Source organism: Lycorma delicatula, chromosome 4 (genome assembly GCF_047948215.1).
Source record: "Lycorma delicatula isolate Av1 chromosome 4, ASM4794821v1, whole genome shotgun sequence".
Classification (NCBI taxonomy): domain Eukaryota; kingdom Metazoa; phylum Arthropoda; class Insecta; order Hemiptera; family Fulgoridae; genus Lycorma; species Lycorma delicatula.
In genome coordinates, this window is record NC_134458.1 from 159,451,717 (window position 1) to 159,474,187 (window position 22,471).

Consider the following 22,471-nt stretch of genomic DNA (forward strand, 5'->3'; position numbering starts at 1 on the left):
CCAGGTGCATGTGTGAAATTGTTTGTTTATAAGTTTTAAAATTATTAATGGTCATTTCAAGGGTTGTCTGAAAAGTTTTGAGCCTAACATAGAGAGACATATTTTTTCTGTCAAATACAGTTTTTTTCAACAAAGTCTCCTTTCAAGTGTATACACTTTTTCCAGCAATGCCCTAACCTCTTTAACCCTTCCAAAAAGTAGCTGGCATCTTTCTACGCAACCTTTTTACCCTTTTAAAGATAATCAATAAACAAAATTCAGTTACTATCCCAAAAAAAAACAGTCGTCACCTTCCTGGCTGAAGGAACCATCTTCACCTTTATAGGAGCAGGTACATCCTTTGTAGTCCACTGTTGTGACTGTTGTTTCATCTCAGGAGTGTAGTGGTGGATCCACATTTCATCTACAGTTATTAATTGACATAAAAAATGTGACTCATTCTGCTCTAGCAGGGCCTTGGAAATGTTCATTCGAATGCATTTTTGGTCCAAAGAGAGCAGACGCGGCACCTAACGCACAGATAGCTAACACATATCCAATTCTTCAGTTAATATATGACAAATACATTCTTTCGATATGTCTATAGCCTCTGCTGTTTCTCTAACCTTAATTCATCAGTCATCCACTACCATTTGGTGAACTTTTGCAATGATATCTGTGGTGATTGCAGTTTTCCACCATCCCGAACGCTCATCATCAACCAAGCTGGTATGACCATATTTAAATTCAGCTGCCCATCTTTTCACGGTAGCAAATAATGGAGCAGAGTCCCCATAAACAGTGTCCAACCCTGTTTTAATTTCCGTAGGCATATTACCTTTCAAATGCAAGTATTTAATCATGGCACGATATTCAATTTTTCCATTTTCACAAAAACACTCACAATGACTTATTCAAATGATTATCAAACAACTGAGCGTCCAAAATAGCTGAAATTTTAGTGAGTACCTTTCAACACATGCGTGAATACATTCTCTAACTTTTGTTGACGAGTGCTGCCATCTTCATGTTGAGGCTCAAAACTTTTCAGACAACCCTCATATATCAAAGAATTGGATTTTTTCCTTTACTCTCTCCATTATTATTTTTTTTGTAGCAAGGTAATAATTTTTTGTTATCATTATTCCAATGTCCTATTGATATGAACAGCACTCTCTTATAATTTTTTCAACAAATGTTTTCAACAAATCAGCATTGTGGTGGTGCATTGTCATTTTTCCAACATGGAGTAACGGATCAATTTTGGTTATTTTCTACTGCAATAAACAAACCTCAAGAAGTTAATATATATCATACTATTTTTTCATTCATGCAAGGAATTAGTGAAGATTAGTAGAGATTGTGTTTTATTTCATCACTGCGCTATGTACTTTACATAGTTTTTTTAATTTAATTATTTTTTTCTGAAATTTGATAATATATTTTCTACTGTATAGACTAAATAAGAGGGTTATTTATTAATATTAATATACTCAAGATTAACACCTTAGTTTGGTTATAAAATATGTTAGATATAATTTATTTTTTAAATTCATGTTATTAGATATTAGATAGCAATTAAAAAAAATTTATTTATTTGACTATATTACATGACTATAATGTGATTAAAAAAAAATTAGGACAAAAAAGAAGATAATGTGTAAACCTCCACTCTGTATTTCAATTTTTTATTTAATTCTGTCCAAACACTTATAGATAGAAAGAGTATTTAAAATTTTTGTTATGTAAGAAATGCATAATAAAAATTATTATGTATTCTTCATGGGGGGAGAAAAAGAATGGAAATCATTTCTTTTGGCTGGATTTTTCAAATATTTTTTTTTATTTTGCACAATCTTGATGTATTTTCTCCCCTACATATATACTTTTCTTCGAAAAGTCGGTGAAGTATGCATACTAAGTGTCACAGGATTGTGAAAAAAAGACTGCGATAGACACATTTTTTCATAAAAATCTTTGTTGGAATTACTGTTAAACAAACAAAAGTATAGCCCATATCTCAGTTGAAGTTCCATAGCCGAAGAAGTGAGACAGAAATTCATCTGTCTCACACAATTCAAATCTTTCTGAAAACATGTCATTGCCCATATTTTAATATTATTCTAAAGTTGTTGTACTTAAGTTGTTAAAAAATAATTACCAGCTTTTTAAGTGAAATTTGCCTTTAGATAGTAAAAAGTATAAACTGTTGTTAATAATTTTCTTTCAGTATTGCAGTGATAATAAAACACTTATTATTATTATTAATTTGGAATTTAATTTTGAAACACACAGTTACTTAAATTGCTTATATTTTAGTAAAAATTTATATAGAATCATTCATCTTGGCTTCAATTCATATTTGTTTAGTATTAGTAATTTCTAGCTTTACTAGTATATTTTGCTAATACTTCAATCACCAAAAATCAAGTCAGTTGAATTCGTTCTCTTCCTCTATAACATTCTGTTAATGCATATTAAAACTTTTTTTCATGCTGTGGAAAGAAGCAAAGACAATTTAGTTTGGTTAAATTAGGGTAGGTTAGTTTTATATTTTACTGTAAATATTAATAATCACAAACTATATTGCAAAGATAATCTTGTGTGTGTGTTACTTTTAATTTTGAAAGAAGATAAGCTGTGTGTTACTTAATTCATATTACTTAATTCGATTTATATTTTAAAAAAATATAATTTATTTTTAATTAACATTTATAATAGTCTAAATAATAATTAAAATTACTGATTAATGGTAGTTTTAAGGAAGAATTGAGCACGTAAAACACTAAAGGTACTTAAGAAAATAACAGAAAATGGCAAATGAAAATTAAGAAAAAAGTATCATAATATTGACTAAAGGAGTATTTTTAATAGAAAGAAACAGTTGTTGTCTAAGGTGAATTTAAACTTCAGGAGTCATCTTGTGAAGTATTATGTTTATGAAACACAGACACTTAAAAACTGGAGTTATTTGAAATATGATCATGCTGGCTGGAGAAGATTAAGTGGATAAGATGAATAAATGATGAAATGATAAATAGATATTTAAATGACGGGGAATGAACGAGAATAGAAGCTGTATCAGAATAGGAAAAACAATTGACTAGGGGACATCATAAAATAAGGTAAAAATTGATCAAGATGTGCTGTAAGAAGAATGGCTGAAATAGATGAAAAATAATATTTATCTAAATGATAGCACAAGAATTCACCGATCTAACTGGTAATAGAGATAGGGCATGGTGAAGAGAACTGCCTAAGGGTAGATAACCATATAATTTTGATGTTTGTATATTTTACTGACTTTTTGAAGAAAAATATATATGTATGTATGCATACATATGTAGCTTTTGTATATATATATATATATATATATATACACACACACACAATGTATAAAATTTTGTGGCTTGAAAATCTCCAAAACTTCGTGATCAATTTCATAAAAATTTAGATATGCTTTATTAGTATATCTGGAGTTGTGCTGAAAATTGGTTAAGTTGGTAATTGGTTAAATTGTTCTTGAGTTATGCTCAATTTAAGGTCAAAAAAATTTGGGTAGGGCAAGTTAGAAGCGTGGTTGCTGCAAGTAGGAACATTGATGTTTCTTTATCTGCAGTATTTATTGTTGTTCAGCATATTCAAGTACATTACCTACTTTGAGGGTCATGATAACCCTCAAGAGGAATCCCTTACTCCAGTTAAACATGACATATTTTTCAAAGTACTGAAATTTTTATATATTTTTTTATTGTATTGCATGTTTGACAGGTAATGCAACTATTTTTTATGGATCACAGTTTTTTTTTAATTTTTTATTAGAATGAGTTGATACTTTTTTCAAAATATAATAAAAAAAGTGTCTACTTGTACAGAACTGCATAAGAGTTTTTTTTTTAATTTTTAGTTAAATATTTTGTAGTAATTTATTTTTTAATGAATTACAAATTATAATATTATGCTACAGAATAAATATTTTTTAAATATTTATTCCATAACCACATAAGTAATATGATTTTGTTTTTGAATAAATGTATCAGAAGCACTACTGCGATTGTGATTTAATTTGTATAACTTTGCTTCCTGCCTATGTGTTCTGTGGGACTTATACTGAGATGCTAATAAAGGTAGTCAAACACACATTATCTTCCTTTCACAATCTGGTAAAAATTATAGGATAAACCTGCCCTTTTCCTTCATATTATTTTTTCTGTTTATCTGTAAATTTAATCAGTTGCTCTTATAGTAGTACCAAGTAGTTAACAAATTTCTCAGATTTCTTTGTTTTTATTATTAATAATAATTTTTAAAATCTGTATCTTCTTTTCTTTAATTTCTTTATAAATCACTTAAAAAATATATATTTTAGATTATAGAAACATAAAGCATTGCACTCTTAATGTGTATTCTGCTAAAAGTAAACCTTGTTGTTGTTTTTTTCCATCTTTGCTATTTTGTTGTAGTGTTTTAGTTTTAATCCTCATCCAGATACCTTAGTTCCATTGTCAGCAATCTGTCCAACAGTCAGGTACTTGCACAGTATTCATTACTTAGAATTCATGTTGATATGTTAGATCCTATCCTTACACTAAAAGTTGAATAAACTTTAATAATAATAAAACAAAGTATTACTTTGTAGGTTATAAAATTAAAAAAAGTTGTGAGGGTCATTCAATAATTAAAGACACAAATTGCTCTGGAGCTTAATCAGTGTGGCATTTTTTCCACTTTTCAACATAGTCACCAGCATCAATAATAAACCCGTCTCACCTCTCAATCAGCTTATTTATGCCAGCTGCAAGGAAATCTTTGTCTTGATGTTGGAGACAATTTAGCACACATTTTCTTTAACATAATCATTGTCATTAAACTTCTTACCACATAGTACCTACTTCAGTGAACCAAAGAGGTGGAAATCTGATGGAGCCAAGTAAGGACTGTATGGAGAAGGTGAGTTAGTAATTTCCGATGCAGTTTTTGTATAGTTTCTTGAGTTATCTGAACTGTATGAAGCCAGGCGTTAGCATAAAACAATGATACTTTTGTGCCAAGATCCAGGGTGTTTTTTCAATGCTGCTGGCTTCACTTTGTTGATAAGCATGTCTGAGTAGTATGCGCTGTTTATTGCTGATCTAGAAAATTGACCAAACTAGGCCTTTTGCATCCCAAAAGATTGCCATCATGATTTTTCCTGCTTACGGTAGGTACAGAATTCTTTCTTCACTGGTGAGCTTGTGTGCTTCCACTTCATACACTTTCACATTGATTCCGGTTCATAATGGTGGAATCAAAATCTCATTACAGGTTAAAATACTGTGCAAAAAACACATCATCACTTTCCTGATGATGCTGTTGTTTCAGTTCTGTGCACATGTAACCCTTGTCTCCTTATGATCTGACCTTTCTCTTGGAACCCATCTCGTGCTTGTTTTACAGTACTTGAGCTTATCAGTGATACTGTTATGAACTGTACCAATACTTGTAATTTTTCAGCTATAATCTCAACTGTAATCTCTTGGTCTTCTTGGATGAGAGGAATATCCAAATTTAAAGCACTGGAGTAGAAACATCAACTGGACATCCAGAATGGTGCTCATCAGTCACTGAAGTTCATCTGTCTTTAAATTTTTCTACTTATTGTAAAAATTTTTGCAGTTCATACAACCTTGTCTATTTTGTTTGGCCATGCAAGAGTAAATGTTAACTGGTTATTCATATTTGGAAAGCCAAAAAATTATTCTCTGCTTGCTGTTTAACTAATTTTCAGACTTCAAGCAGATTTACCATCGTAAAATGAGCTGTGAAGTTATAAACAAAACAATTTTACTCAAAACAGGATCCAAAAGTTACCTCAATTATCAAAGAAGTCATCAACTTGCTGTTCTGAAAGTATTATAACCCTCTTACCAATTGTTTTGCCTCCTTAGCTATTTATGTCTTCAATTATTGAATGACCCTCATATTTTTAATTTATGTCTAGTGTATTATTATACAGGTGTGGGGAAGAAGATTGATGTATCTCATTTACTGATTTTTATTTTCACCTGTTGATGTGTGATTTATTCTTGCTTTTTGTATTCCTGTTACACTGCAAATTTTTATTATGTAGGTGTAATTAAGACCATAATACTTAAGCGATCCAACAAATTTATTGGTTTTTTTATTTTCTTTAGTGATTTTTTTTTTTTTTTTTTTTTTTTTTTTTTTTAGTAAAAAGAGTAAAAGTATTTTTTCTGTTGTGAACTCATAGATCAGCATGTCTAATAAAACATGTATCACAAATGATTTATATTAAGTGCAGGTGCACTTTAATATAAAAAATATGTTTCTTTGGTTATGGCATGGATTTGATCGTGGATCAGATGATGTCTCTTAATACTCCTTATATTTTAGCATGTGTGACAATATATATTTTTTTTTTTGGGGGTGTTTCAGGTTCTTTTGCTTTATTAAATGATTTTTCTTATGTGTAATAAAATAATAGGTCTACTTTGGTTTATTACTATTATTTTTTTTTTTTTTTGTTTGTTATAGCTCAGTTCCTTCTCCAAAACCAGTAGAAAGAGGTCGTCAAAAGAAACAGAAAGATTTTTCTCCAGTAAAAAGGGATCGAAGTGTTGATCGAAAACGGAAATACAGAAGTCCTTCCCGAGAAGATAAAGATAAAAGGAGACATTTATCTACATCACCAGATAAAAGGAGACGTTTATCTCCATCACCAGTAGCCAGCAGTAAACATAGGAAACTTTCTCCATTGCCAAGAAGAAGAGATCGAAGTGAAAGTCGTGGATCATCTGTGTCACGCCGCCATGTACCACAGGTCGATAAAGATCGCAAAAAAAAGAGGTCGGTAAGTCGCAGTCCAACTTCAAAAAGAGATAGTAGATCAGATTCTAAACACAGCTTTAACAGAAAAAGACGTTCTGTAACCCCTGTAAAAAAATCAGATCGGTATTCAAACAATGATAAATCATTTTCAGGACGTAAAAAAACTGAAAGAATTGGTTCTCCTGTTAAGAGAAATAGATCATTATCAAGAGAACAGGATAGGTCAAGAGAAAGAGACAGAAAAAGTAAAAGAGATCCAGGCCGATCTAGGAGTAGAAGTTCATCATTTTATGGAAGCAAGAGTAAGAAAATAGAAAAACAGTCTAAATCACCGATCAGAGAGAAAAAGTCTCGAAACATGAAAGAAAAATCACCACCTCCATTGAGAAAGCAGAATCGTTCACCTACTGTTAAGAAAAGGTCACTGACACCCAAACGAGATTACAGATTGGCTGACAGGAAACGTGATGATTCAAGAAGTCATAATAATACTTTGAAAGGAAGAAACAATTCTATTTCACCTAAACGAAGTAAACGTTCTGAAAGTCGTTCTCAGTCATATCGTAAAAGACAGTCACCAGTATCACAGAGGCAGAGAAGATCTAGAAGCAGATCTTCACATCATAAAAAATATTCATCATCACCGATCAGTAATATTGAAAAGAAACATAAATCAAAGAGTCGATCACCTTCACCAAAACCAAAAAGACAGTCAAAATCACCACCATCAAAAAAATCTAATCGAAGCCACAGCAGGTCTTCTTCAAAAGAAAAATCTAATAAAAAAATTGAAAAAGTCAGTAAGAGAAAACGAAGTAATTCAGATACGTCAAGTTTAAGTTATTCACCAGCTGAAAGAAATCCTGAAAGATATAGGGATATAATACCAAGACCTGTTGTTAAGTTGAGACCTTCAAGTAGTAGTGAAGATGAAGGTGGTGATGTAAAAGAAAGGGATGATGAAGATGTGGAAAAAGAAAAGGAATTAAAAGCTTTAAGGTTATTACAAACCGGTCTAGCAGCAAAAGCTAAAGAATCTATTGAAAAGAAATTACCTAAACCTGCTCCACTGGCTGTACCGGAACAAAATGAAGATAAAACCAAATCACCATCTGGTAAAGTGACTCCAGAAAGAAAAAACTCTGATTCACCAACTAATAAAGATACTGCCAATCCTGTGGTATATTTGCCAAAAACACCAGAACAGTCACCTCCCAGTGGTATTGTTTATTCACCAACATCTCCAAAAGTTTCACCATTATTGGAACGCTTCCTTGCCTCAGTGACACCACCTAAAACAAATGGCAATATTTCAAGTCCACGAACACCGCCTTCTAGATCATCTGTTTCACCACCATTAGATAAATCTAACATGTCACCACTTGACCGTAAAGCTCTCGCTTCACCGACTGTTAGCCGGCGGAAGTTGAGAAATCTTCGTTCATCTGCATCAACCGATTCATCTTCAGAAAAACACTCCAGATCATCTTCAAGCCGCAGGTAATTTATATGTAAATAAATAATTATATAATAAAATTTGTTTTCTGAACAAGAATTGACGATTGGGGATTTGTATTATGTAGAATTAAGTTTAGAGAATTAATTTCCTTGTCTATAGATGACTATTATTTGTAATTTTCTCTGCGTAATAATAAAAATGTTTATTTCTATATCGTTATTTTTAACTCGTGTAGGAAAAATTAATAAGTAGCAACAAATTTAGTATCCATGATCAGATTTAATAAATGATATTATTCTAAGTTGCTAGGGAAATAGAGACATATTAGCAAGAGTTGGGATATTTTATGAATTTGAAAGGATCTCTAAGATTAAAAGAAGTAATAACATAATGTCAATATCCCTCATATCTTAACAGGGTAATAATTACAGTGTAAAAATTTGTTTTAGATTTATTTATTAGCATGCCCTTTCCTAACCATGCAGATTACATTATATTTTTCAGTGTCTCAGCTTTAAAAATATTCCCTTCATGTATGAATATCAATTCTTTGTTCAGAAGAAAGTAAGTGAGTTTAGAAAAGAAAGCAGATTTTATTATTTACAATAGTGAATGATAACATTTGTGAAGTTGTAGCAGGAATTCATACAGAGCTCAAATTTGGTAATAACTTATTGCTCTCCACCAATTTTTTTATTCAAAGAGTTTTTAAAATTCTTTATATGTATAAGAATTATACATCATTATAAAAAAATTTGAACAAATGAATGATTTGTTTTTTGTTGGATGTTTGCATGAATGGAAATTTTATCATCTTATTTTTATATTTTTTGGGGGTACTGGATGAGACTAAACTGCATTCCTTATAGCCTACTTGTTTTACACACCTGCAGGAACTTCTTACAAAGTAGCATCTTGAAAATTTGAAAGAGTGAAGTAAGGGTATTTAAATTATCACCAAAGCTTATTTAAAAATTCTGTTACTATTAAAGTCTTATCTTCTTGTTCATATTTACCTGAATCCTTGGTGATAATGTCAAATTATCCATAACCATTGATGTCACTAAAGGTAGAGAAATAGTTTTTTTAAATGTTTTGCTACATTAGACATTTTTACATAATATTTAGTTTATTTTATGTAATTTGCACTCTTCAGTTCAGTCTAATCTCATGGTTGTCCTGTTTTCTTCAGATGAACTGTGGAGTGAAGTTATAAGGTGTTTTCTTTGATGCTCAATTCAGATTTAGAGATTTTATTAAATTTTGAATTGGTTGAAGCTGTTGCAGTAGTCTATAAAATTTGTTTTCATTAGTAATGAGGCTGGTGGAAAAGTATAATTTAAGGTACAAATGATACTACAAGTTCAAAGTCACCATTATTTATTTACCTTGCTTACAGAATTAAATAATAACAAAGATAAGTATCTCTGTCTATAAGTAAATGATATTAGTCATTCCTTCTACTTGTCAGTAGCCAGAAGCCACCTTATAGCAGTACAAACATAATTTATGTTAATTCAAACCTAAGTAAATAGTTTATCTTCTTTATAGTTATTTAAATTAAAATTGAAAATTATTTTTAAAATGTTCATTTAGATTAGTTTTGTAAAGTGAAGAATGTTAACTCTTGCTAATGTGTACGTGGTGGTGACGACACTACATAAGATGCCATGGCTTTTTAAATATTAATGATGAGTTTATTTTAAAATTGGGATAATTATTTATGCTAATATTTACTTGTACATAACAATAATCAATTTTTAATTTGTTAAAATTATGTTATTAGAAATTATGAAGCCAGATTTTATTTTATTTTAAATTATCACAAATCACAAACTATTCTTATTATAATAAGACTAGTTCTGCAGGGGGTATTATTTACCTGTGCGCAAACCTGATTACATATTAATTAAAATTACGAACTTAGACTTACATACCAGGTGATCATTTGAGAAGTTACCACATTTATTATTCAGCAGATATCAGTCCATCTTATTTCTGAATGCCAGGCATGTATACAATTCTCAGGGGGAACCTTTTTAAAATTATATTCAAAGGGTGGAACCCACCTTCTCCGCCACAACCCAAAAATCTATTATGGCATTGGTAACATTTAATTACATTAATTGACAACCCAAAAAAAATAGTGAATTTTGGTGAAAATAAAATTAAAATCCATGTACCCCTTAGCTCGGTAGATTAAAAAAACCATTTGGGGTAGCAGTTTTTTAAGATTTCAGTCCAACAAAATTAACTATAAAATGACATGATATTACTTCTTAAACCACATGATATAATCGTAATCTGTGGATTAAAACTGTGAAAATTATTTTTTAAATTACCAACACAAATTTTACCCTTAAATGTTTTCTAAATTTTGAAGGGTTGAAAATTTACATAATTCCACTTTTTTTATTATAGTTTTGGATTTTAGTAGCAAGATCTAGTTAATATTGTTCTTTTACATACTTGATGAAATTATTCAATTTATTTGCCTATTTCCAGAACGTACATCATTGAAATATCTTTGATTGTAGGTAAATATATTTTTTCAAGATAATTATTTAAACAGTTTTCAGGATCTTTATCTAGTTTTAAAATGTCTCTATTAAATTCGCCAGCAATTATAAGATTTTTAATGCTTGCATTTAAATTCAGATATAATGTTTGCAAATGTATAAATTCTTTTTTCTTTATAACATGACTTTTATATATTGCACTTATCTTTTTGCTATAAATTTTACAAATTACCTATTGTAGTTCACGACTTCATAAATTATTTAATTTAAATAAATACTTTCTTGGTATAAAGAACCAACTCCATCATTTTGATTTAATTTACTTTCTTTGTATTTCATGTCATATCAAGTTTTAAAAGAGGTAGGTGTTGTACACACCAGGTTTCTGATCAAGCTATTAGGCCTGGGTTTTTTTAGAAATGCTATCTTTGAATACTTCTACTTCATCTAAATTTTCATTTAAACTACGAATATTGATAAGTGTGGTAAGATCTTAATTTTTTTTAATTCTTGTTGAACTCATTAATATTATCATATACTTTTTCACTGGTATTTAGTATCAAAAAATTTGGATGATATAATTTCTTAAAGATGTTATTAGTAAATATTTTAGCATTTTGTAATTTGTGATATGAAAGCACAGCTATAGTAATGTATGTTAAACATTCAAAACCTTGGTTTTATCTTCTGAATAACTTCTTATTTATATGCCTCTTGATTACAGCAAGGTCATCAATCAATATTCCCAACAAGCAAGGCTAAATAAATTTCCTACAAAGATCCAAGTTTGACCAGGGAAGGCATTTTTTAATCATTTTCATTTTCCTCTCTTTTTTTTATATACTGCTGTGTGATTGTATGATAAAACTAGAAAGTTGAAGCATTTTACCAGTGAAGTTAAGGGTGACATCATTCCTATGCTATCTTTCGAATAGGAAATGAAGTGATAGGATAATCAACTCACACGGGAACTCCTGATCATGGTGTTCGACTCTCACCAAACAGCACTATGATCTAACATTGTCAATCTTTATTTTGTTAACCTTCTATTGTGATATACTTCATAGACAGAATCCCTTTGAGTTGTTTTTTTTAATTTATATTAACAGTTTAGACCATTGTTGTATAATTGTTATTTGTATTGTTAGACTTGTAAATTATTTTTTTTGTAACTGAAATGTTTTTGTTTTTAATGCAGTACTTCAAGAGATAGTGCAAAAAGTTCATCGTCATCGTTATCAAGTTCATCCAGTGACAGCAGTACCAGCACTGGCCGGAAGGATTGTAAACCTGTTAGAAGTCATTCACGTACTCCAACTCGGTCACATTCTCGTACCCCAACACGATCAAGATCCAGATCACCGACCCGTTCACGAACACATACCCCTCATTCAGATTCACCACTCAAGTCACGTAGCAGGTAGTTTGTTGATTTTTATGTTGACTGTTTTTACATTATTTCAAATAAAGTTAGTTTGTGAGTTTTAAGAAAATTTTTGTTCATTTTTTATTTATGTTTTTATGAAAAATGTAATTAATATCTTTTATCCTGAATGTGATTTTATAATAATTAATTCATTTTTCCATTAATTTTTACTGGTTTTACATAAAATGTGCTTTGCTGTACTAGATTTACTAAAAAAAAACAAACTGAACTTTTGAATTAGCATACCAGCATATCAATATTTAATTTACTAATATAATAGTCGCAAACATCTTACGAACTCACGTTACAGTCTTATTGACATACATTTTAATTTTATTTCTTGACAACCGACTATTATGAACATACCAATTTTAATGTAAACACAATTATACATTTGAATTTGAATTAATATCTTTTGGGAAATCCCTGATGATGGAGTAATGGCTCCAAAGGTACTCGGATATATACTTTTAAAATTTTTGGTAAGTGAAACTTTATACTATATTAATATTTCTCAGAGGCACTGCCTAGTGGAATTCTTTAGAAGTACAGTAAAACTTTTACGATGATTTTCATTAGACAGAAGAAAAATAACATTAGCAGGAATATATTACATATGAAATGTAAAAATCCTTTGTTTCTTGGCTTTATAAATGATAACCTTATTTTACAATTTCTCTACGATTTCCTGATCTTCTAATTGATAGAATATGAAAATAAATTCTCCAAATTGCAGGCATTTTCCCTTATTTTTGTGATTCTATTATCCAACCAATCTAACATAATAAATATTTTAAATTAATATACTTTATATAAATTTTTACAATTTATATAAATTAATATTTTTAATTAATAGCAATATCAATTAAATCAAACTTTCAGAAACTTAACTCTTTTCAGTATGACAAAATTAATTCTTATCTATTGTATTATTGTTTTTCTTTTACAGAAACAATATTATCAATGAGTTTTTAAATAATAATTAAAAAATTTTGAATTTTATGCAGTTCCATTTAACAGCCATATAAACATGTGCTCAAAATGTCATCTTAATTGTGATTTATTAAGTTTAGTTTTTATATGTTTAGGATCTTCATCTGTTTACTTAATAGTATTATTTCATGTATTTATATTACAAATCATTAATTGGAATTAATTAAGTTTTTAATCTTATTATTAATCTTGTATTTTGTGACCCTTCTCTTATAAAAATGTTACTACAGTTTCCTTTGATTCATCCATGCAAATTTTGGGTCATTTCGTCTGTACTGATCAGAATAAATTATTGACAGTAAAGCAGTTTTTCTTTTTCTTTTTTTTCATTTAACAGGGACTTTAGATTATTAGATTCACCACTGTTTGTTGAATGAGGAGAGGTGCTCAAATAACACACCGGTTGCCTGTGATTACTCTGTCATTGCCATTTAAATATGCCTTGTTTTTGCTAGAACACACAAATAGATAAGTAAAGATCAATCATTTTAATTTTGGAAGTCAAATGGAATTATCCACATTACTTAATGCAAAACTTTTATTTTGCTTGTAAACATCCAATTTGATTAATTCATGTCCAGCTTTATTTTGTAATCTGTACGATACATAATTTTTTCAATCTCTCTAATCAAAAGAAAATTTTTAATTGTCTTGTTTAAACTTCCCTATAAGATTGTTTGTGATTTGAAGTGTTTGACATGTATGTTTCTAGGGTTTTCGGTTTCTTTAAAAATCAGTGACCGGAAACTATTTATTCACCAAAATGTTTAACTATGCAGTGCACGAACCCATCGGGTTGGTCTAGTGGTGAACTCAGCACAAATAGTTGATTTTGAAGTTCAGAGTTCTAAGGTTCAAATCCTAGTAAAGGCAGTTACTTTTATACGGATTTGAATACTAGATCAGATACCAGTGTTCTTTGGTGGTTGGCTTTCAATTAACCACACATCTCAGGAATGGTTGACCTGAGACTGTACAAGACATTCATTTCATTTGCATTCATATATATAATCTTCATTCATCTTCTGAAGTAATACCTTATAGTGGTTCTGGAGGCTAAAGAGAAAAAGAAAGTTATGCAGTGGACAGAATCAAATCTCTTAGCTATCGAAATCCAATTTACTTTTCTATATGCTCGAGTAAAGTGTACACCTAAGCTGTGAATGTTCTCTTCCTACTTGAATATCTACAACAATTTTGTTTTATCACAGATTGTTGAACCAATAAAACTATCAAAATTATATCTTGCTCATTGAAATTTTTAGATTATTCTTAATATTGTTTTACATAAAGCAAACAGTTTATTCATCTATGATATTCCTGACCCCCATAGGGTAAGCATCCGCCTTGTGACAATCCTGGTCACCACATCACCCCCTCTGTTCCTAGCCCTGATGGGTTTTAGCAGAGTTCAAATAAAAATTAATTTTGCTAGTCATGCTTATATTTTTTTAAAGTTTTTATCTAAGCATATTATTTGACACTGGCAAGAGAATTGTGGAGGCTGTTTGGAAAGTAACTGCGGATTCATTAATAAAAAAAACACAATTGATAAAAAAACAATTCATTATATAGATATTATAGCTACTTTTCTACATACCTGCCAACCAAATTAAGACACTTGTCATACATGTAAACAGGTTCTTAAATACCCTCATCATAAAACTCATGCTGCCTGTGAATAAGCCAGGTAGTAACACTTTTTTTAACTCGCCAACTATTTCTTCATTTTTGGGAAAAATTGATAATCACTGGGAGCCAAATTAGGGCTGTATGGAGGATGGTTAACAATTCCCATTTGAGACTGTCGATTTGGTGTTGAGAGCATAGTGCAGTGTGCGGACTAGCATTGTCTTGAAGAAAAATGATGCCTGAATTCAGCAAGCCACATCATTTGTTTTGTATAGCCATCTGAATGTTTTCTACAGCTAGCAGCATGTTTCAGCGTTAATTATTGTGCCTCTTTCCATAAAATCAACTAAGATCACACCTTTACCCTACTCCATTGATTGAGCTTTTGTTTCCACATTAACTAATTTAACCTATGTCTTATCACCTGTTATGATGTGGCGAAGGAATTCATCCTTCTCGTTACAGTAACTGTGAAGGAAGATAGGTGCTGATCCCATCTTTCGAAGAAGATAAAAACCTAATGTATCGGTTATGATTTCATACAGCACTGTTGATGTTGTGAGGAAAAAATTCAGATAGTTCTGTTGTTGTAAATAGACAATTTTCTCATCAATACTTGCAACAAGTTCATCTGTGGCAATTGAAGGTTTACCCCTTCTTTTATTTTTGTGAATGTTCGACCTTCCCAAAAAATACAGCACCATTGTCTTACTGCAATGTCAATCATGATATTCCCTCCACACACTGCACAAAGTTCATGAAATTTCAGCAACTGGCACGTTTTTTACATGAAGGAAACAAATGATGGCATGCATTTCACAGTCTACAGAATTTTTTGTATCATTCACATAATAAACTAAAGTTTTACAGGAACAAACAAACAATATTTACAATAATACTTCTAGAACCGGGCTATTCAACTGTGCAAAAAGATACAATCTCTACACCCACTCCTTCATGCAATACCAAGGACCAGTTTCCAAATAGTCCTCTTAAATCAAAACAACTTAATGATATGATTTTGTACGTTTTTATTATTAGTTTTAAAGTCACACCTGCTACTGTTTAAGGCTATTTGACATTATTATAACCATAATTTCAGGTTAGGTGTATGAGTTCAGAAATCATGAAATAATATTACTGCAGAATTGTTTTCATAAATATTTTCCATGCTGAAAGAAACTGACAATGTTTTCCATCATATTTAGTGCTAATAAACTGTGTAATTACAAATGGACTGTTGAGTGTCCCTCTGCCCATGTTAACTTTTTTGACTGACCACCAAAGTGCAGCAACATGGTGTGAAATTTTGTTTCTGATTAGACAAGATAATTTACAAAAACTGGTGAAGAAGGTTAAGAAGAACATGTATATAAGATATATATATATAGAAAAAGGTCAGGTGCGTAGATTAATTCGTATTCAACATCATGAGTGTGCTCTCATATGTTGGCAACTCATTTTAGAGATTTTGCCAAATCATAACAACTGTGTATCCCCCAACTCCCTTATTCAAATTATTTAACACCTGAACCCTTCTTTCTGTTTTGAAAGATAAAAGCCTCTTCCGTAAAGGATGCTGTTTTCAGATGATAGCAAAATTCATTAAAAGACTTCTGCAGGCTATTCCATGAACCATATATAAAGAAAGATCCCTCAAAAGAGTGGTATTTCTCAACAAAAAAAATTTCTAGGCTTTTACTAAGAAAATTAAGGAGGCTGTATCACCTGGTTGTTTTTAATTTTTAAGAGAAAGTCATATTCTGGAAAGTCAAATTTTTTATAGCTTTTTTTAGTTTCTCCACAATATTCTATTATTTTTTACCTTTTCCTTCTTTGGGCAGTAACAAAAAAAATTAAAAATATATTCTCCCTTCATTTGTATTCATGATTAAATTACATATGAGCTTTAAATAATGTAATGAGACTGGTTCAGGAAAACCGTTTATTTACAATCCAATTATGCATGGACTCTTAACACTTTGAAATAGTTCCCTTGGGAAGTCATGCAATGCTTCAAACGGTTTTCATATAAGTGTTGGAACTCAGAAACTGGAATATCCTTCAGATGGTCATTTACATTTTTTTTTTTTTTAAATGTTTTCTACTGTTCAAAAATGATGTCCTTTGAGGTGTTTTTTAAAGTCGGTAACGGGAAAAAGTCTCAAGGACTCAAGTCAGGTGAGTAAGGTGGTTGAGGAACTACAGGAATGTTTTTCTTTGCCAAAAACTCATTAATTGAGAGTGCAGTGTGACAAGGTGCATTGTTATGATGCAGCACCCAGTTGTTTTTGATGGCTGATCTCATGCGGGCAACTCTTTTCCGCAGTCTTTCAAGAATTTCTCAGTAAATATATTGATTTTACAGTCTGTCCTGTAAGCAAAAACAACTTGTAGACAGTGCCATTACTACAAAGAAACAAATTAGCATGATTTTGATTTTCTCATTTCTGCTTTTTTGGGATATGGTGAGTTTGAAGTGTACCACTCCTTGCTTTGGCATTTTGTTTCTGGGTCATACTCAAATATCCAAGATTCATCACCAGTAATAACATTTTTTAAAACATCAGGATCAGTTTCAATTCACCCTAGAAGATTGCGACACACTTCTACCCTGTTGTTTTTCTGTTCAACAGTGAGGTTTTTTGGGACCAATTTTGCACAAACTTTTTTCATGTCCAATTCATTTGTCAAAATTTGATGAACTATGGTATGGTTCAAATTCAGTGGTTCTGCAATCATTCTGACAGTTAATCGCTGGTCGTACTGTATCAAGTCTCTGGTTTGCCCAACATTGTTATCACCTTTTGACGTTAACGGTTTTCTAGAGTGCGGATCATCTGCAATGGATTCCCGGTCATCTGAAAATACTTTAAACTTCCTAAAAACTTGAGCTCATGACAGAGCATCATCTCCATACAGCCTTTTCAATTTTGAAAAAGTTTCAGTAGCATTCTCACAAAGTTTAACACAAAACATGATTGCACAATGTTGCTCATAATTAGTATCACTCATTTTTGTAATGCACAACAAAAACTCATTTCAAGAAAAGTTTGTTTACATCTCACGTGGCAACAATATACTAAATATATTAATACCTACTATAAAACAGCTGTAAATATAACCTATGTTTACTAGTAACTTTACAGTGTTGCCACTTTGGCTGTCAAAAAAACTAGTAATTACTTTATTTACAGACCTTGTATTTCAACCAACAGAATATTATCCTTTTTTTTCTTTTTTCCTGTTAACAGAAGTGTTTCAAAAGAGCGTAGGAGTTTATCAACCAGAAGTCATTCACGTAGTGTAACACGTTCTAGAAGTAGAAGTCGATCACGTAGTCCCACACATTCACATTCTTCACGTTCGCATAGCCATTCATCCAGGTCACGATCTCCTTCCATACCTAGACGTCGTGGTTCACCCAGCTTTCTTGATAGACGTCGCATAACGAGGTAAAAAAAAGATGCTTTTTAAGTTAAAGATAGTTGTAGTAATTACAATAAATAAATCAGTTTCTTACATTACGGTTCTAATTGTTCATCTTCTGTTTATTTATTTATTATTTAATCTCTTATTGGTTTCAATTCTTAAATAACAATATAATGAATTTTTTCTCAATAAGGAAGTTATTTAGTGTTAATAAATATTAGTGGGGAGAGTTGGTTATCAAAACATGAAATTTTGTCAATCTGTTAATAGTTAAGCTGTAAATAATGATTCCGATAATAAATAACTTTCAGGCTTTTTTTATTTCTTTTTTTGCGTCATATTACTCATAAAACCTGAGTAAAGCAAATTTTACAGGTCGAATAAATTTTCCATTTTGAATAGGAGAATTACATTGAATTAACCTACAAGCTATAAAAATGTAGTGTACATAGTATTCATATGACAAAAAGTAATCAATTCTGCACTAAAACATAGTTTAGTATAAAGATTAATATTAAAACAAAATCAAATAGCCAACTTGGACACTTACCATAAAAATGTAGAGCTTTACTAAAAGATTTTGCTATAAGCTGTATTATAGTATCTATATTTTCTAAAAGAACTCTTTTAAGCAAGAAAAAACTTTGAAATAGAACCTTTTGAAAACAATCTCGGTTTATTTATTCTTGCTAGCATTTATACCACTAGTATATTGCAGTTGATAAAACTGCACTGCAGGACTTTGTTTCCATATCATTTACTATTGTTATATCTATTGGTGGTCAATCAGTAAAGCGCATTTTTGATGTCATTTACATGATATACAGTGTATTTTATTGCTGTTACTTTTACTGTTATCAAAACAACAAATAATATAAACTACTGGCAATTAGATTCCAATTATATTTGATTAAATAATGAAAAAAATATATTTATAAAAAAATAAAACAAATAAATTAGTTTAAACTTTGAAATGGAATCATTAAAATGAATCACTTACATGTACAATGACACACATCCAGTATAAATTGTTTCTTTAATATTGTACTCTTTTCTGTAAAAAGGAAATTTTTGTTTTCCTATTATATATAGGTTCTGTTGTAATGAACAATAATTCTAAAGGCCCAAGTGACTTGGTGGAGAGGGGTTGTACACCCAGTCCTTTCCAGCTTCTTTTATTACAGGGGAAATGGACATAAATTTACAAAAAATTTTTCTATACCAAATTTTTCTGAATAAAGGTTTTACTGTATTTTGTATTTAATTCTCCTACATTGTTTTTAAGTTTATAGGTCATGATTTTCCAAAATAAAAAGTTTTAATAATTAGTATGAAACTGTATCAGTTGCATCAGTAAATACTCATAAGGAAAATTGCCTTTATGAGAAGATTTGCTATTGTTTGCCTAGTACTAATATTTGCTGTTACTGCACAAAGGTGAAGTAACAGTCTGATAAAAATGAGATCAAGTTTTTTAATGATTAGAAGATAATAATAGTGATAAAAATTTAAATATAGGTGAAAAGAATTAGAGAATTTTATTGTATAACATGTTAATTTACTCTTTTTTTTGAGTCATTAAAAGTAACTTAGTGAGTGAAGGTTTCTATACAAATATTTTGTAAGTCTTCATTTTTTCTCAAAACTTAATTTTTATCCAGATGTAATTTCTGTTTTACAAAGATAAAGTAAATCATGGAGTTGACAAGTAAAAACTTTTTATTTTACTTTAACCACTTTACATATGTCTTGACCAGGAGTTACGATAACTTATTACTTTCCTTCCAAGAAACTTACATTACTGACTTGATTGATGTATTATTTGTGTAAAAATGTATGCAATAGAACTAATATACCTTGCATACATCAATTTATGACTAATCAGAACAAAATGATTGTTTGTTAATTGATGAAAAGTTAGGTGATTTTAAACATAAATCTAAGTATTAAAAATCGCTCATACTTAAAGAAAAAACTATTTAATTGATCACTCATTTCAAGATGTGGGATTCTATTACAAATTAGTTATAGTTAACAATTTTTAGTAGTTTTTTTATATCATTTTTTAAATTGGTTAAGTACCAAAAGATTATAAAAATTATGAATTTTTAATTATTAAATTTAAATAATTTAAAACAATATTTGTTTAAATTAGTGTACCTTAGGTTCACTCACATCTGATGCTGGAAATTTTGGCTTTTTAAGGCAAAGCTTTAGGATTGACATATGTTTCTTGATATTCAAAGAAATGTTTCAACTGAAATTTCCATTTAAATGTTTGAACTACCATGCTTTACATAAAATTTTCACAACATGAGGATTTTTATTGTACACTGTAAAAAATAGTTATCTGAATCTTGAATATGATTGAAGCATCAAAAAACCAGTTTTCAGTACCATAATTATTTTTGTGACACTGCTTGCTTCATCTTTTTGGTACCTGCATACCATTCACCAATGCATATCAAAGATTGAAATGTTGCTTCTGATTTACCTGGATTGATTATGATACCAGATGTCGTATGAGCAGTCTAACTCAAAATTTAACTTGCTTATTTGATGAATGTATTGTTCCAAGTATCCCATAATATAACTAATTGTAAATTATGATTAAATTTGTTGCTCTTTAACTTTGTGTATTGAACAAAAATATTTTTACTAGCCAATTTACGATACATAAGCTTTTGTATTACCATTCGGTCATACTTTAAAAAATGAAACTTATCTTAATAATAATATTTTTTATATATATGTTTCAATAGTTCAACCTCATGTATGTACAAAAAGCTTATAGCTAATAAACATTATGTGTTCCTGCCCTTTTAAAAATCAGGTGTTGGTGAGGTAACATCTTTAAATGCAGTGTACTATTTTTTTATTTTATTTACCTTTATATTTGTTCATTTTTATTTGAATTTTTATTTTTATTTTCTTTTTATAAAAACAGGAAAAGTGTAGATTCCTCATCATCAAGTAGCAGCTCAAGCAGGAGCTAAAACTGAAATCAAAGAAACTTGATAAATGCTTTTTATTCGAGTGAAATTTGAAGTATTGATAGAATCGAAGTCCAATGCTGAAGGATCGGATCCCTGAACATTGTTTTATATACTACATTTGTGTATATGTCTACCCATTTTGTATCTCGATACTCCATTACTACCACACCAGAACTGTTATTTATTTCTATCCTAATTTTTTTTTCATTTTCTTTTGTGTTTTGAGTGCTTTTATGAAGTTTTATTTTTTTTAATGTTGCTGTATGGAATGAATTTGTGTTTTGTAATGCACTGTGTGTACATTATTATTTTTATTATTTATTGTGTATGTTTAGCTATATTTATTAATATATTTATATATATATATAAATAAATATATATATATATATATATATAAATCCATTATTAAATGTTAGTATAAAGTATATGTAAAATTTTATCACTACCAGTTACATTATTTTGTTTAAATTATATTCAATATATCTTATTTATAGCTCTATATTAAAGATATCTTGGGTTATTTTGTAGATTTTATTATTATGAAAAGAAAAGACTCATCAGACATTTTATGTGTAAATTTATGCAATGTCCTTTATTTTTATATTATTATTGTTTTTATTTTTTTTCTCTGTTCAGTTGCTGTTGCTTAAGAATATTTTTTTAGTAGGAAACTGAGATAATAAAGGAGTAGGACACAATTAACATGCTATTCATTTTGCTCAGTACTGTTTTTACAAATTAAAAGAACATTACTGTCTTAATATGATGTTAAATATTAACAGGTTGATTGCCACACTGATTTTTGTTGGTATCTTGCCACTGGAGCTACAATTTTTTTTTTGTTAAAAATTTTTTTTAATGCATGTGGTTCATGCATTAGTTTTTGTTTCAAATTACTTTCTGATAAGAAATCCTTAATGACCGCAGCCTTTCTGTGGGTTTAACACTTTCACTCCCAGGTGGCACATATATGTATGTGCTAGGTAGTTTATTTTCTCACACCAACACTAAACGACAAAGATCTCATCAGATCTTTGTCGTTTAGTTTAGATAGACCACCTATCATATAGACTCTCCACAGACCAAAACTGAAAATTGTTTTAAAAGTTGTGTTTTATACAAATAATCAGTACTCTACATAAAATTCATATATCCATCTTTTTTTTTTAATATTCGGAGCTTATTTTATGTGCTACTCAGTGTATAG

The 22,471-nt window shown here is 29.9% G+C and overlaps 1 protein-coding gene across 5 annotated transcripts in view; it reads left to right on the top strand.

Annotated features, from left to right (window-relative positions):
* The window catches only part of Srrm234 (Serine-arginine repetitive matrix 2/3/4), a 203,751-nt gene extending 182,202 nt beyond the window's left edge, over positions 1–21,549 (top strand). For 3 of the 5 annotated variants that reach the window (XM_075364599.1, XM_075364597.1, XM_075364598.1), the window contains exons 9-12: positions 6,514–8,307; positions 11,984–12,205; positions 18,091–18,291; positions 21,216–21,548. In XM_075364599.1, coding sequence (XP_075220714.1) covers positions 6,514–8,307; positions 11,984–12,205; positions 18,091–18,291; positions 21,216–21,264 — 2,266 coding nt within the window. In that variant the 3' untranslated portion in view covers positions 21,265–21,548. Of the gene's footprint in view, positions 1–6,513; positions 8,308–11,983; positions 12,206–18,090; positions 18,292–21,215 lie in introns of all 5 variants that reach the window. The other 2 variants (XM_075364601.1, XM_075364600.1) reach the window with 1 other exon arrangement.
* The last annotated feature ends 922 nt before the right edge of the window (positions 21,550–22,471 follow it).